The following is a 13,285-nucleotide window of genomic DNA, read 5'->3' as shown; positions in this document are numbered from 1 at the left end:
CAAAAGTTTTATTTCTAGATATAGAAAGCAATGATTCCATTTATTTTCCAAAATTTTTTTTGTTATATCAACTTCTGAGGTGTTTCTGCTATTTCTAAAGTTTTAGTGTTAAAATTTATTGGTTTGTTTCAAATCAACCCTTAAAATAAATACTTTCATGCTCTGTCTTACCAGCATTTGAAAACTACTGGGACTTTTGCTTCTATTGTGAAAAAATATCAATGTGAATCTGGAAATGAGGTTTATCTACAATAACAGGATGAGACTTATCTACAATATATTGCAGTCATTTCTTCTTCTTTTTTTGTGTTTGGACCACACCTGTTGATCCATGTTTAGGGGTTATTCCTGACTCTGTTCTCCTGGCAGTGCTCAGGGGACCATATGGGATGCTGGGGATTCTGCACGCAAGGCAAATGCCCTACTGTACTCTCTCCGGCCCCTAAGGTCATCTATTTTCTTCTTTGACATTTCTCACTCTTGTTCCTTTTCTTTTACAAATAGCCCTGACGACTAAGATGGCTAATTTATTTATTAATTCATTTATTTGTTTCATACTTCCAGTTGTTTCATTATTATAAAAATCAAACACTGAGATCCCTCAATTTCTTTCTCTCTCTAAAAAAGTTACATCAGGGATGTGGGCCTTCATTTAGGGTCTTTTAATCACTGTCACTGTCACTGTCCTCCCGTTGTTCATCAATTTGCTCGAGCGGGCCCAGTAACATCTCCATTTTGAGACTTGTTGTTACTGTGTTTGGCATATTGAATACATCATGGGTAGCTTGCCAGGCTTTACCGCGCAGGCGAGATACTCTTGATAGCTTGCCAGGCTCTCCAAGAGGGGCGGAGGAATTGAACCTGGCTTGGCTGGGCTGGCTGCGCACAAGGCAAATGCCCTACTGCTGTGCTATCACTCCAGCCCAGGGTCTTTTAATAAATACAACAAATATATATCTCAATGTATTTAAAAAATATATTCTATGTATTCAGTGCCAAAAATATATTTAATAAACACAACAAAAGAAATGCATAGAATTTAGCATCTATAAATGCTTAAATCATTTTCGATTTAAATATCTATTTGTATTTCAATTGAGTAGAGGGCCTGCCTTGGAGAGATAAAAGCTAGGGAAGCACCAAGACGCACTGAGTCCACATCAAAAGGACACTGCGATCTTGGGCACAGCATATGGTGAAAAAAAGATGATCTCAGATATTCTGGGCTCCCTGCCAAAGTCTCAAAAGTCTTTTCTAGATTTTGACATGTGCTGTCCAGTGGGGGGGGATGGTGGGGGGGAGGGGGAGTGGGGGATCTTCCCTCAAAAGCAGCACTCCCCTTGCTGAGGCAGGGACACTGCAGGGGGAACTCCAGGGTCTGGAAGGACAGATCTCTCTACACTTAAATCTTGCATCATTTCCAAGCAGTTCATCACATTCCTCCTTTCACTGCCAAGTGAATTGTGTGCTTGGATCCTTGCAATGTGGATTTCCTCCCTGGTCAAGCTGGACTACAGTGATAGGTGACTGGCATCTTGACTCTCTACTCATTCATTGCTTTTGCGATATAAGCTCCTAGGACAGAATTGGCTGAAGTTCTCATACCATGAACTCATTCAGGCATGTTCTTACCTCTTCTGAATTTACTTTATGTGCAATATGGGCATAATAACCTTTGCCTTTATGGGTTTCATAAGAACTGAGTGAAATACACATAGATATTTAAATTGAAAATGATTTTGAGCATCTGTAGATGCTAAGTGCTATTTACTGCTTTTTGTTGTATTTATTAAATACATTTTTATTGCATTGAATACATAGAATATATTTTTAAATTGAAATATATGTTTATTGTATTTACTAAAATGAAACGTATTTGTCTCTCTGTGAGGGCTTCTATTTGTGCTACCTAAAATTAATTATAGCATATCATTGAATTCCAAACTGGAATATTCAGTATTGCCCACATACCTTCTCATGAAGATCATTAATCTCTTCTGTACATCCTGGATAAAAAGCACAAAGTTTTACTAACTGTAGTTCATTATTAGGAGTCATTAGAAGAAGATCAGCTGCCAAGTTCCTATTCATGGAACAAGGAGGAAACTTTAATTAAAATAATTTGAAACTAACATTTAGAACGATTTCAAAGAAAGACTGTTATACCTCCTACACTCTCCTATTTACATGAAAATTAGTAATTTCCTACTTAACAATGAAACTCACATAAATGTAAATTATAAAAAATAAAGGGCACGAATAAAAAATATATTCTAAAATTCCAAAAGTTTTAAAAGTCTATACTAAATCTTTGCATTCACAATTAGCTTTGTTATAAAATAATTTTGTCATCAAATGAAGTAATTTTAGATATTCTTTAGAATTATAACGCTTGCTTTCTGAAAGATAATTCTATTTATGTTACACTTGTTTGCCAATAACAGAAATTATATTAATCAGCTCATTATAATCTGTATACTAATAAAGTTCTAAATTTAAGCTTTGGGATAGTTTTCCCAGTTCTTAAACTTCATGTACAAATTAACACACAAATATGCAAATGTAAAATTTAGTTTTTAAGAATTTATTTTTTAAAAATTAAAATTTTTCAAAGTTTTGATAAATGTGACAAATTATTTCAAACGTTTGAAAAGAAGGCATTTAAAAAGAAATAAATTGGAGCCGAGACAGTATAGTATACATTATATAATGATACAGATAAACCGAACTAACTCTAAAATTTCTTTATCAAAACAAGAAGCTTCATTTAGCTGAGAATGCTATTGTTTTGCACCACACACAGTTTATTTAGGGGTGGAGAGATAGCACAGTGCGCAGGGTGCTTGCCATACATGTGGCCAAGCCAGGTTCAATTCAAGGCATTCCCATGTCCCTTGAGTCTAGCAGGATTTGAATACTGAAAATCACCGGGTGCCCCACCACCAAACAAACAAAAGCGACAGTTTATTATATGATTTTAACCTAAACATCATGAGTGATTTTTGTACATAGTCGATGATTTGCATGGCTGAAATTCTCATTATTTGTAGTTATGGTCTATGTGCTAGACCTTATATAATTCATTGGTATTATGTGAGTCTTATTTTGGGTGTGGAGAGCCACACGTGGCAGTGCTCAGGGCTTCCTCCTGGCTCTGTGCTCAGGGATCACTTCTAGTGGGACCCCAGGAACCATATATGGTGCCCAGAATCGTGCCCGGGATCAAACCCGGGTTAGCTGCGTCTGCGGCAAACTTGCCCTCTTGGCTATACGCTCTCTCCCCTCCCCAGTTGTGGACAGTTGTTATCCGGGCTCTGGACTCCCACGCATGCTCTGTCTGACTACTGCTACTGGTCAGTAAGGTACAGGCCTCTTGGGACCACAGCACAACCGCACACAAGTGAGGCAAGTGCCCGAGCCCTGGAGACATCCTCAGTGAAGTAGAAACAAAGAAAAATAGTTAATGAGCACGTCTAAGACTAGGTAAACTAATAATCAAAATATAAATTAAAAAATCAAACTATTTTTTAATAAAACTAGAGTGTACCTGTATCCAACAGATGGAAAGCTAAAAAAGAAATTAAATATAAATACCATGATTAGGCAAGAGGAAACAAGAAGCAAACTTTTACCAGTAACTGTGAAAGATGAGTGACACTCTTTCTTGGCTTATAAAATTATGAATACTCTATTGGGAGTATGTACCTCTTTTAGTACTGATTCTTTTAATTTGTGGAGTACTACTAATAGCTATGAAGTGGCAGATTTCCTGTACAAATCAACCTGATCAGTCCTGTGTTTTAAAATTCAAATTTCATCCGAGTGTCTGGCATACTCATCAATGGGTATTCAAAAAAGGAGCTCTGTAAGACTCCAGAATCCTCTTCCTTTCTTTGCAATGAAAGAGAAGTTTATTTTATATCAAAAGGAACTAAGATAGTTAATCAGATCCAAGATTTTATTTATTTCAGGCTGAAAGATTTTAAACCATCTTTCAAAATTAATGTCTTTTTTTTTTTTAAATGTCACTTTAAGAAAAAGAAATGATCTCATTTAATTTAGATGAAATGATGCTTTTAGCATATAGTTGGTCACCTTTGTAATTAATAGCTAGGTCACATCTCATGCTTTGGGATGGGTTGGAGACAAGTTATAGTAACTGCCATTATGATAATCCTTACAGGGAAAACTGGGTATTTTCAGAGGCTAGGCAGCATTAGATACAATGAAATCTAAGACTGATGGTAGGTCCCACTACATTTTCTTGGGGGGAAGGAACTTATTCACTAAGGCATGGTTAAAATTTAGAGGAAGTATTGGTTTCCCCCATGTTTATAAGACACCTCATTCCCAGTACAATGGTTTTTGGAGGTGGGGCTTTTGAGAAGGTGATTAGGCAGATCCTTTAAAAATGGGATTACTGAAGTCTTATAAACTAAAATTATCCTTATTCACTATATATACATTATGTATATGTATGTATTTTGTGTATAGCATAATTTTTGTTTGTTTTTATTTTCAGGTCACATACAACTGTACTCAGGGTTTATTACTGGTACTGAACTCATGGTGGGGCATAGGGTACTATATTTGGTGCCAGAGAACAAAACCGGGTCAGTTACATGCAACGTATTGCCCTACCTGCTGTACTAACACTCTGGTCTGACATATATCCTTTCTAAAGGTGTCTCAATGTGAAGGACTCTCTGCCCTATAAACAGTGCTCTTCAGAAGGGAACAGAATTGCATTGTTTACTCAGGAACTGTCCAGGGTCTGTTCCCAGAGTTGGGGCAAATGGCTCGCTACACATTCACAGTGAAATCTTTGTTATTACTATTTATTCAAAAAATGACTTTATTTTCCAAGTCTTAAACTAAGACATAAGACTAAACACAGTATACAGATCTATATGTGAAAATGTGTAATCTTGATAATCTGTGCTATATATTCAATGTTTTGATGAGTCCTTCTGTGCTTAATATTATGCAGTTACAACTGGGTAGCTTCAGAACGGATCACAGTAATTTCATTATAGAGCCATGTTAGTTCTCATCATTACTTCAGTCTCATATTGATATTTCCTCCCACAATTTTATCTTATATGCATCAATATGTATAAATAAGTCTATGTTCTCCCAACATATGTCTTTGAAAATCTCATTTATAATATTTAAAAAGTATACAACTCAGTATAAAATTTTCCTTTCCATTGAAGAATACTTACCATGTTGGAATCATCATGCATTTCCTTGCCAATAATTCTAGGGCATAGTGTGTTGCTGTTGCGGCAGAATCTCCTAGGACTGTGCCCACAGAGACGGCCAACTCCAGTTCATTCCCACGAATCAGGTATGCCATAGCAAGCTTGCTCAATAAGAAATATTTTTTTCAGTATTATACAATGATTATCATGATTCCTAAAACCAATCTATCTAAGGATAAATGAAAATAAGAATCTATACTTTAACTTAAAATGTACTTCATTAGTGTGCCAAATGGAAAATATCTTAAAACTATAATACATGTGCACATATTCACAAGCACTAAAAAAGGATTTCATTGGTCTTAGCTCTAATAAAAATCCTAACAACAATATGTAAAAAATAATGAAGGTATTCAGTTTTTAATTTTAGAGCTGAAGACATTTGAGTCTCAGTAGTTGAATGATGTACTCAAAGAAAATGTGAGAAATAAATGGCACTCAAGCTAAGTCTTCTTAATGCATATGACCTCACTGCTGCTTCTCACACATGATAGAATTACTTGTCATATTGTTACAAATATGTATCTTGTGTAAAAATAATAGGGGGAAGGAAGGAAGGCAAGAAGAAAGGAAGGCAAGAAGGAAGGAAGGAAGGAAGGAAGGAAGGAAGGAAGGAAGGAAGGAAGGAAGGAAGGAAGGAAGGAGGGAGGGAGGGAGGGAGGGAGGAAGAAAAGAAAGAAGGAAAGAAGAAAGGGAGGGAGGGAGGGAAGAAGGAAAGAAGGGAGGGAGGGAAGAAAGGAAAGAAGGAAAGAAGAAAGGGAGGGAGGGAGGGAAGAAGGAAAGAAGGGAGGGAGGGAAGAAAGGAAAGAAAGAAAAGAAGGAAGGGAGGGAGGGAAGGAGGAAGGAAGAAGAGAGGGAAGGAGGAAAAGAGGGAGGAAGAGACGAAAGGGTGTTTCAGGGGTGCTTATTAGATATTAAGTTTACTCAGACTTTCAATTAGGTCTGAAAACCAGACCTGATACAGAAAAGTGTTTTTTCTCCCACAAATATCTTAGCACATCTTAAGAGCTTTTCATTCATATCAAATATTTTCAAACGTACCTCAATATCATCTACAGCTAGGTGGCAACATGCGGCCATCACTGCCCGGCCGTCCTGAAAATACCATTCTGCCAGTTCTTTACTCACTTGGTGCAGGAGTCTTGGAAGAAAGAAAGGAGAAATCTTTCTTTATAAATTCTATTTTAAATTCTATATAAATTCTATTAAATTCTATATAAATTCTATATAAATACTATCCCATCCAAGAGTTAAACAGCATTCTATAAAGATCTGGTACCAAATAGGATTTACTTCGGTATCTCTGATTAGGGTCTCAAGTCTGATTTGGGAGGAAAGTCAAGAGAAGTTTTTCTTAGTGGATAAGCTGGTAAATCCCCCAAATGCATACTCCACTGACTGAAGTAAGGTCTTACTTTCAAACTTTGCACCCTTACATAGAGTAATTTATAACTAAGCTGTGAGGAAAGTAAATCTTAGAAGAAATACTGGTTAAAGTGGAACTTAAAAAAATTAGTATACATTTTTAAATGCCAAGTTTAGAAATGGCAGAGAATAGAAGATAAGAACCAAGGAGAAATACATTCGTCCCAAGAGAGATGTTTTTTAACTTGCTGATGGCTCTAAAATTTCCAACATCATAACAGGAGCCAAAAGAATAGCAAGAAGGTATATTAACAGATTTTTAAAAGGTATAAGCAATATGCAAATTTTCTCATTTTAGGCTTGGAAGATAGTGTGGGATTAAGGTGCTTACCTTGCATGCAGTTTACCCCATTCAATCCTTGGCACCACATATAATCCCCAGTGCATTGTCAGGTGTGGCCCCAACCCATTCCCCCAAAAATTCCCCAAATTTTCCATTTGAATTTATTTTTTAATATTATGGCCATGGGATTATGAATGATGTCATCGTGCTGTTATTATGCTATCTCAGAGTGAACCACCAATAGCAGCAGACCTTCTCTTCTCCAATCTTTTTCTGTAGATGATCATTTTTTAGAAATTTTTGTGCTTTATTAGTAAATTTTGACATTTCACCTAGAATCATTTTTAATAATTATTCAATTTTCTATTTATATAGAGAGAGCAGAATAAAAATTTTATGACATTTTTATACTTTAAATTAAGCTGGGGACTTTCACTTAGCTCCTCAAAGTTTTAATTCTGTAGTTTTATAAAGTCTACTACGATGAAAAATCTTTAAACTTTTTCAGTCCCAGGAAACACAGTGAGAGGGGGCTGGAGCAATAATATAGGGTATTTGTCTTACACGCAGCCGACCCGGGTTCGATCCCTGGTATTTCTACAATAATACTACAAAAAATGTTTAGCACTATAGCACTGTCGTCCCGCTGTTCATCAATTTGCTCAAGCGGGCACCAGTCACATCTCCATTGTGAGACTTGTTGTTACTGTTTTGGAATATTGAATACGTCACTAGTAGCTTGCCAGGCTTTGACACGGGGAGCTTGCCAGGCTCTGTCGTGCAGGCAGAATACTCTTGGTAGCTTGTCGGACTCTCCGAAAGGGGAGGAGAAATCAAGCACAGGTCAGCTGCATGCAAGGCAAAAGTCCTATCTGCTATGCTATCGCTCCGGCCCACAAAAAATATATAGTCTTGCACTTCTGAAATTTGTAGAAAGTGTCATAGGTTTTCAATAGAACCTGGGAAGTGGTCTAGGGAACTGAGATTTCTCAAGACTGGGGCCTTGGGGCAGATGGGAGGGACACTGAGGCAATGGATGGAGAGTGTTGTAGAAGACTGAAAATTCTTGTAGAAAATTCTTGTAGGATGATAAAGCATCGTACTTCAAATCAAAAGATGTATGGACTGTGTCTTGGTGCCTGCTGTTCACCCTGAGATACACACTGTAGTAAAAGTTGGACTGTGGTGAGAAACACACTTTGAGAGAAGAAACTTCTGTATGTAAGGATAAAACACACAGCCTTCCAAAGAAGGAAAGCAAACACAGAAAAATGTTGACTTTAAACAAGGACTAAATTGCTCACTCATTAAAATCTTCCTTGTAGGTCTCATCAGAACATGAAGGTCCTTTGGGTGTAGAGACATGTATGCTTTGCATGTTCCCCTCACAAGCAGCCTGGAATAAAGGGCAACCTTTAATTATTCTTTAGCTACTTGTTGGTACCTGGAAAATTCAGACTATTCTCAGTAAATTATACTTAAATCCTGCTTGGGGTTTCTACTGAAATTTGGAGGAAACCTGCAATTTTTAAAGAAATGGAAAACAGTAACTCCACTGTGTCAAAATGAAGCTTTACTAGAAAGAGTTCATCAAACAGATACAACGTTCTTATATAGATGCTCTTGTACTTAAAAAGAAAGCTAAAAGGCTGGAGAAAGAGAACAATGGCAAAAGGTCTTGTCTTGCAAGTGGACAGTACTTAGATGGATTCTATCCTCAGAACTCAGAACGACATATGGCCCCAGAGAACTTCCAGAAGTGACACCTGAGCACAGAGTCAGAAGTAAGCCTTAAGAACAGTCAGATGTGCCTTCCCACCAAAAAAAAAAAAAAAAAAATACCTGAAAATCAAGAAAAATATTTAAAACATATTCAGTTCAAAGCAAAAATTGAATAAAGATTATATTGAAATGTGGGGGTTGAAGGTAGGTAGATCATGGTGGTTATAAAACAAGGCACAGAGGATATTGTAAATAACAGATGGTGTCGTTGTTGGTAGTGAATCTTATCTGCTTTATGAATCTATCCACAAATGCATGCACCATCTACATTTAGTGGTTATACCTGTGCAACAAGCAAAGCTTCTTTAAGTTGACCTCTTGACATAAAAAAATTGACTAATTTTTTCACATCACCAACAGCTATGCAGTAAGGAATAACATCATCCTTATCTTCCTGGATTAATTGATCAGCTCTCCTAAGAAAATAAGAATTTTTTTTTTACAGTATACAAACTTCAGTGTTCCCAGATACATTGTATTTTTCTGAATGAGATCTAAAATTTACAGATTGCATAAAGTCACTTTTAAAAAGACATTTTATAATACAATCATAAATGCAATACCAAAGTTTTCTAAAATAATAAAAATAATAGCTGTTTTCCTTTAGAACACTATATAGTTTCATAGCCCAAATGTGTTGACCATTTCAGGTCTTAAAAATCAGTGTAATTTCCTCAGTTGAGTGAAATGTATTTAACTGAAAATAAGTTACAAACTAGGTCTGCATGATGGTTCAATACATATGTGGTATAAGTATGTCAATTAAAGACATAACACTTTTCAGTGTGTTAGCAAGCATAACAATGACTAGTCTCTAAGTTCAAATAGCTTAAAATCAACTTTTTAAAAATCATTTTTTTAGAACACAAGGATATAATAATAACAAAATGTAAACAATGTAGATGACCTTAAGAGTTTAAAAATAATGATGATGCAAGGTCTGTAAGAAAGGAAAAGAGGTTCCTGACTCAGTGGTTAGTTCTGTCCTTTCGTGACTAACATTATCTGCAACTGACCATGTTGCTTTTTCCCTTCCTAAGTCCCACGTAAGTTCCTAATGACCAACCTAGTGAATTCTAGCTTTAATGTTTAATTTTTGGTTCCTCTAAGAATAATCTATTAAATCTTTCAATTCAATCACTAATCTTTATATGAGTATATAAGACATTGTTTATACTTTGGCCCACTCATTGTTAAGAGTGTCCAGTTAGGAGGCTGGAGCAATAGCACAGTGGGTAGGGTGTTTGTCTTGCACACAGTCGACCCGGGTTCGATTCCCAGCATCCCATATGGTACCCTGAACACCACCAGGAGCAATTCCTGAGTGCAGAGCCAGGAATAACACCTGTGCAACACTGAGTGTGACCCAAAAAGCAAAAAAAAAAAAAAAGTGTTCATTTGGTTTCTTTCCTGTGTTCCTGGTTTTTGTTACAACTATTTAGTTGTAGTCTCATCCCTGTCATATACATAAAATGAAGGTCTAGAAACTTCCAATCTATTTCTCCAGATTTTCAGAACTCTAAAATAAAGTTAGAATTTACGTAGAAACCAACTGTGGAACAAAGGATAAGAGAAAATTGGGTTTTGATTTTTAATTGAGGATGAAACATAGTTTTGTGAAATAAATTATCCTTTACTAATTTAACATACTAAGGTTTCACTGGGATAATAACATTCCCAATTGTCCAGTGATGGTGTGTGGGATTCTTAGAGCTTAGCATAAGGATCCCATCATTTGGAGGTTGGGGTTTGCTGCTTGCATAACTTATCATTGGGAAAGTAGTTGCTGAGGACAGTCTTGATTCCATGCTTCAAATGTGACAAACTTTGATTTATTTTGATTTGTACATATGAATTGCAGCTGATTTTTTTCTAAACCATGTCCTATGAAAGAAAAAAGTCAAAGTGTTTCATTTTTATTGACAGAAGCAAGATTATTATTTATTAAATAGTATTTTATTGATTGAACAGTGGGTGTTACATAGGGAGCAATAACTAAATGTGTGCTTGATAAATAAAGAATTGTTTCGTATGGTGAGTTGTGCTTTATGTTTTTGTATCCTTCAAGAGATCAACTGAAGCATGATCAGATAGAATCTCTAAGTGTAAACTTATTTGGAAGTAAGATCTTTGCCACTGTCATTAGTTAAAATGGGATTAAACTGAATTAAGGTAAACCCTAAACCTCATGTTTTTGATGTCCTTATAAAGAGAGGAAAAGTGGACATAGAGACACACAGGGGACACTACAATGTGAAGGCGACACAGAGGATGGAGAGATGCAGCTAGCAGCCAAATGATTTTATAAGTTGCCATTAAGAATGAAAAATGTGGGGAGAAGCAAGGAGTCTTTTATGTTTTCTTAGAATCTTCAAAAGAAATCAATCCTGTCAAAAATTTTGCCTTAGAATGTGGCATCTAAATTTCTGATAGAATAAACTTCTGTTGTACTGAGTCACTTAGGTCACTTAGTTTTCAGTACTTTGCTATAACTGCTCTAGGAAACTACTACACCATAGGAAAAAATCTTGTTTCTTTAGGGGATTCTAGGGCAGTGGTCTTAGTTAAGCTTGTTCGATGGTAACCATTTTTTTTTTCGATCATCAGAACCTCATTTGTATACACAGAGAAGAAGTGGCAACAATTCAAGTCTTCATGAAAATTTTGAAGATTGCGTCATAGAGTTAGTATTCTATGAACTTCTAAGTCTTTAGAAAAAAAAAGCCTTATCACTTATATTTCAATAGCACATATGAACAGCATAAAATACTAATGACAGGGTGCTGATTTCCATTGTCAGGAGAAAGCTGCCTTCATCTATCTTTATCAGGCCAACTATTAGACTACCAAAAGAAATCAAAACTAATTTAGTTATCATATCACAAGATTTGCTCGAGATAGATTTTCAGTTATGATATAAGACAACCTAAGAATAAAAAGAAATCTCAAAACGTACCATCATATTTATTTCATTTCAGACATTTAAAAAACTCTATTTGGACACAAATGCTCTGTCTTACCTCTGCATTAATTTCTTCCAGTATTTCACAGAGACACCTGGTGCAATTGACAAGGCTTTGTCCCACTAGTAAGAAGGTAAGAGCAGAAACATGCTGATGTCATTGCACTATCTTGAGAAGTGAGTCACTGTCAACAGTACTAGGAGCACAGGGGCATATACTGCTGAGGATGAAATCTGGGCTTCCCAAGTGCAAAGCATGTGCTCCAGCTTTTTGAACCATCTCTCTAATGGCATTAACTCAATAAACTTATATTTTATACACATACACAAACACACACAATGTAAATTTTTAGAGTGCTTGAGTTTCTAAAAATATTTTTTTACTCCAGCTCATAAATTTTACAGGGTATAAATATTATACTTAAAGTAGAATAAGTAAATGTAAATTATATTAAAGAGTAAAGAAAATCCCAAAGCTAAAGATTGAAAGTGTAGTTGAAAGAGGACAAGAAAAAGAAAGAAGGTGGGCATGTGTGGAAAGGAGTTCAGCATATGGCTTGGAAAATATATAAACTCATTTACAACACACTAAAGTAATTTATTCTATGGTATTCTATGTTTTGTATTCAAATACAGAAAATTTACATCACTATTATATTTAATTAAGTAATATCTTCATTTTAATTAATGTGTTTGTTTTTTGCTAATCACTTTTGGAAATTTTCTTATTCTGATTTTCTTTAATAATTGATAATATCTCTCTTCATATTAAAATATTTAAAAATGGAGACGAGAGTGATAGCACAGTGGGTAGGGCACTTGCCTTGCACATGGCTGACCTAGTTTTAATTCCTGGTATCCCACAGGGTCCCCTTAGCCCACCAAAAGTGATTCCTGAATACAGAGCCACGAGTAAGCCCTGAGTACCACCAGGTATGATCCAACCCCCCCAAAATATGTATTAAAAGTTAGCAAAACATATTAAAGAAGTCAATTATTCAATCAAGAATGATTGTTACTGTCATTTCAATATACGGACCTCTCCAAACTAAAGTATTAAATGAAACTGAAAATACAACATTGTGAAATTCAATGAATCAAAATATCATCTTAATAAAAACTCTCCAAAAATGATAGAATTCTACTGCAATCAAGGCTAGAGAAATTGGCAATTAGAAGACATTAAGTCAAATTTCAACTAGATATATTTTAATATTTATTATTTAAATTTATGCCTTAAAAAAGCTAACCTAAAGTAAGTTGTGAGAATGTATTTGTCTAAATTTTAATAAAAACTAACATAAATGTAGATCAAATTAACTTGGAATCCCTCAAGCTCAGTTAAAGCATGGCTTATGAGTGAAAAGAGGAACAATTTTCTAATCTCTATGCATTACTGTTTTAGAAACAGAAACTATTTGTAAAAAAGCAATACACAATTGTTGGGTAACCATATTTCTAAAATATTGTAAACACCGCTTTTTGAACATTATTTAAATTCACTGATGAAACTACATAACTGTAAATGCACAAAGTTACTTATGTGTTACCTATTAAAGTAGATTTACC

General features: G+C 35.4%; 1 protein-coding gene across 2 annotated transcripts in view; it reads right to left on the bottom strand.

Moving 5' to 3' along the window:
* The window catches only part of WDR17 (WD repeat domain 17), a 66,740-nt gene that overhangs the window by 12,057 nt on the left and 41,398 nt on the right, over positions 1-13,285 (bottom strand). For both annotated transcript variants that reach the window (XM_056114004.1, XM_056114005.1), the window contains exons 18-24: positions 11,775-11,839; positions 9,038-9,170; positions 8,277-8,368; positions 6,306-6,405; positions 5,226-5,365; positions 3,548-3,568; positions 1,972-2,083 (exon numbers count right to left, since the gene is read on the bottom strand). In XM_056114004.1, the coding sequence (XP_055969979.1) occupies positions 1,972-2,083; positions 3,548-3,568; positions 5,226-5,365; positions 6,306-6,405; positions 8,277-8,368; positions 9,038-9,170; positions 11,775-11,839 (663 nt within the window). The remainder of the gene's footprint in view (positions 1-1,971; positions 2,084-3,547; positions 3,569-5,225; positions 5,366-6,305; positions 6,406-8,276; positions 8,369-9,037; positions 9,171-11,774; positions 11,840-13,285) is intronic.

This window comes from Sorex fumeus, unplaced genomic scaffold, assembly GCF_029834395.1.
Source record: "Sorex fumeus unplaced genomic scaffold, SorFum_2.1 ptg000024l, whole genome shotgun sequence".
Taxonomy (NCBI): domain Eukaryota; kingdom Metazoa; phylum Chordata; class Mammalia; order Eulipotyphla; family Soricidae; genus Sorex; species Sorex fumeus.
This window is presented reverse-complemented; position numbering and strand designations above follow the sequence as displayed.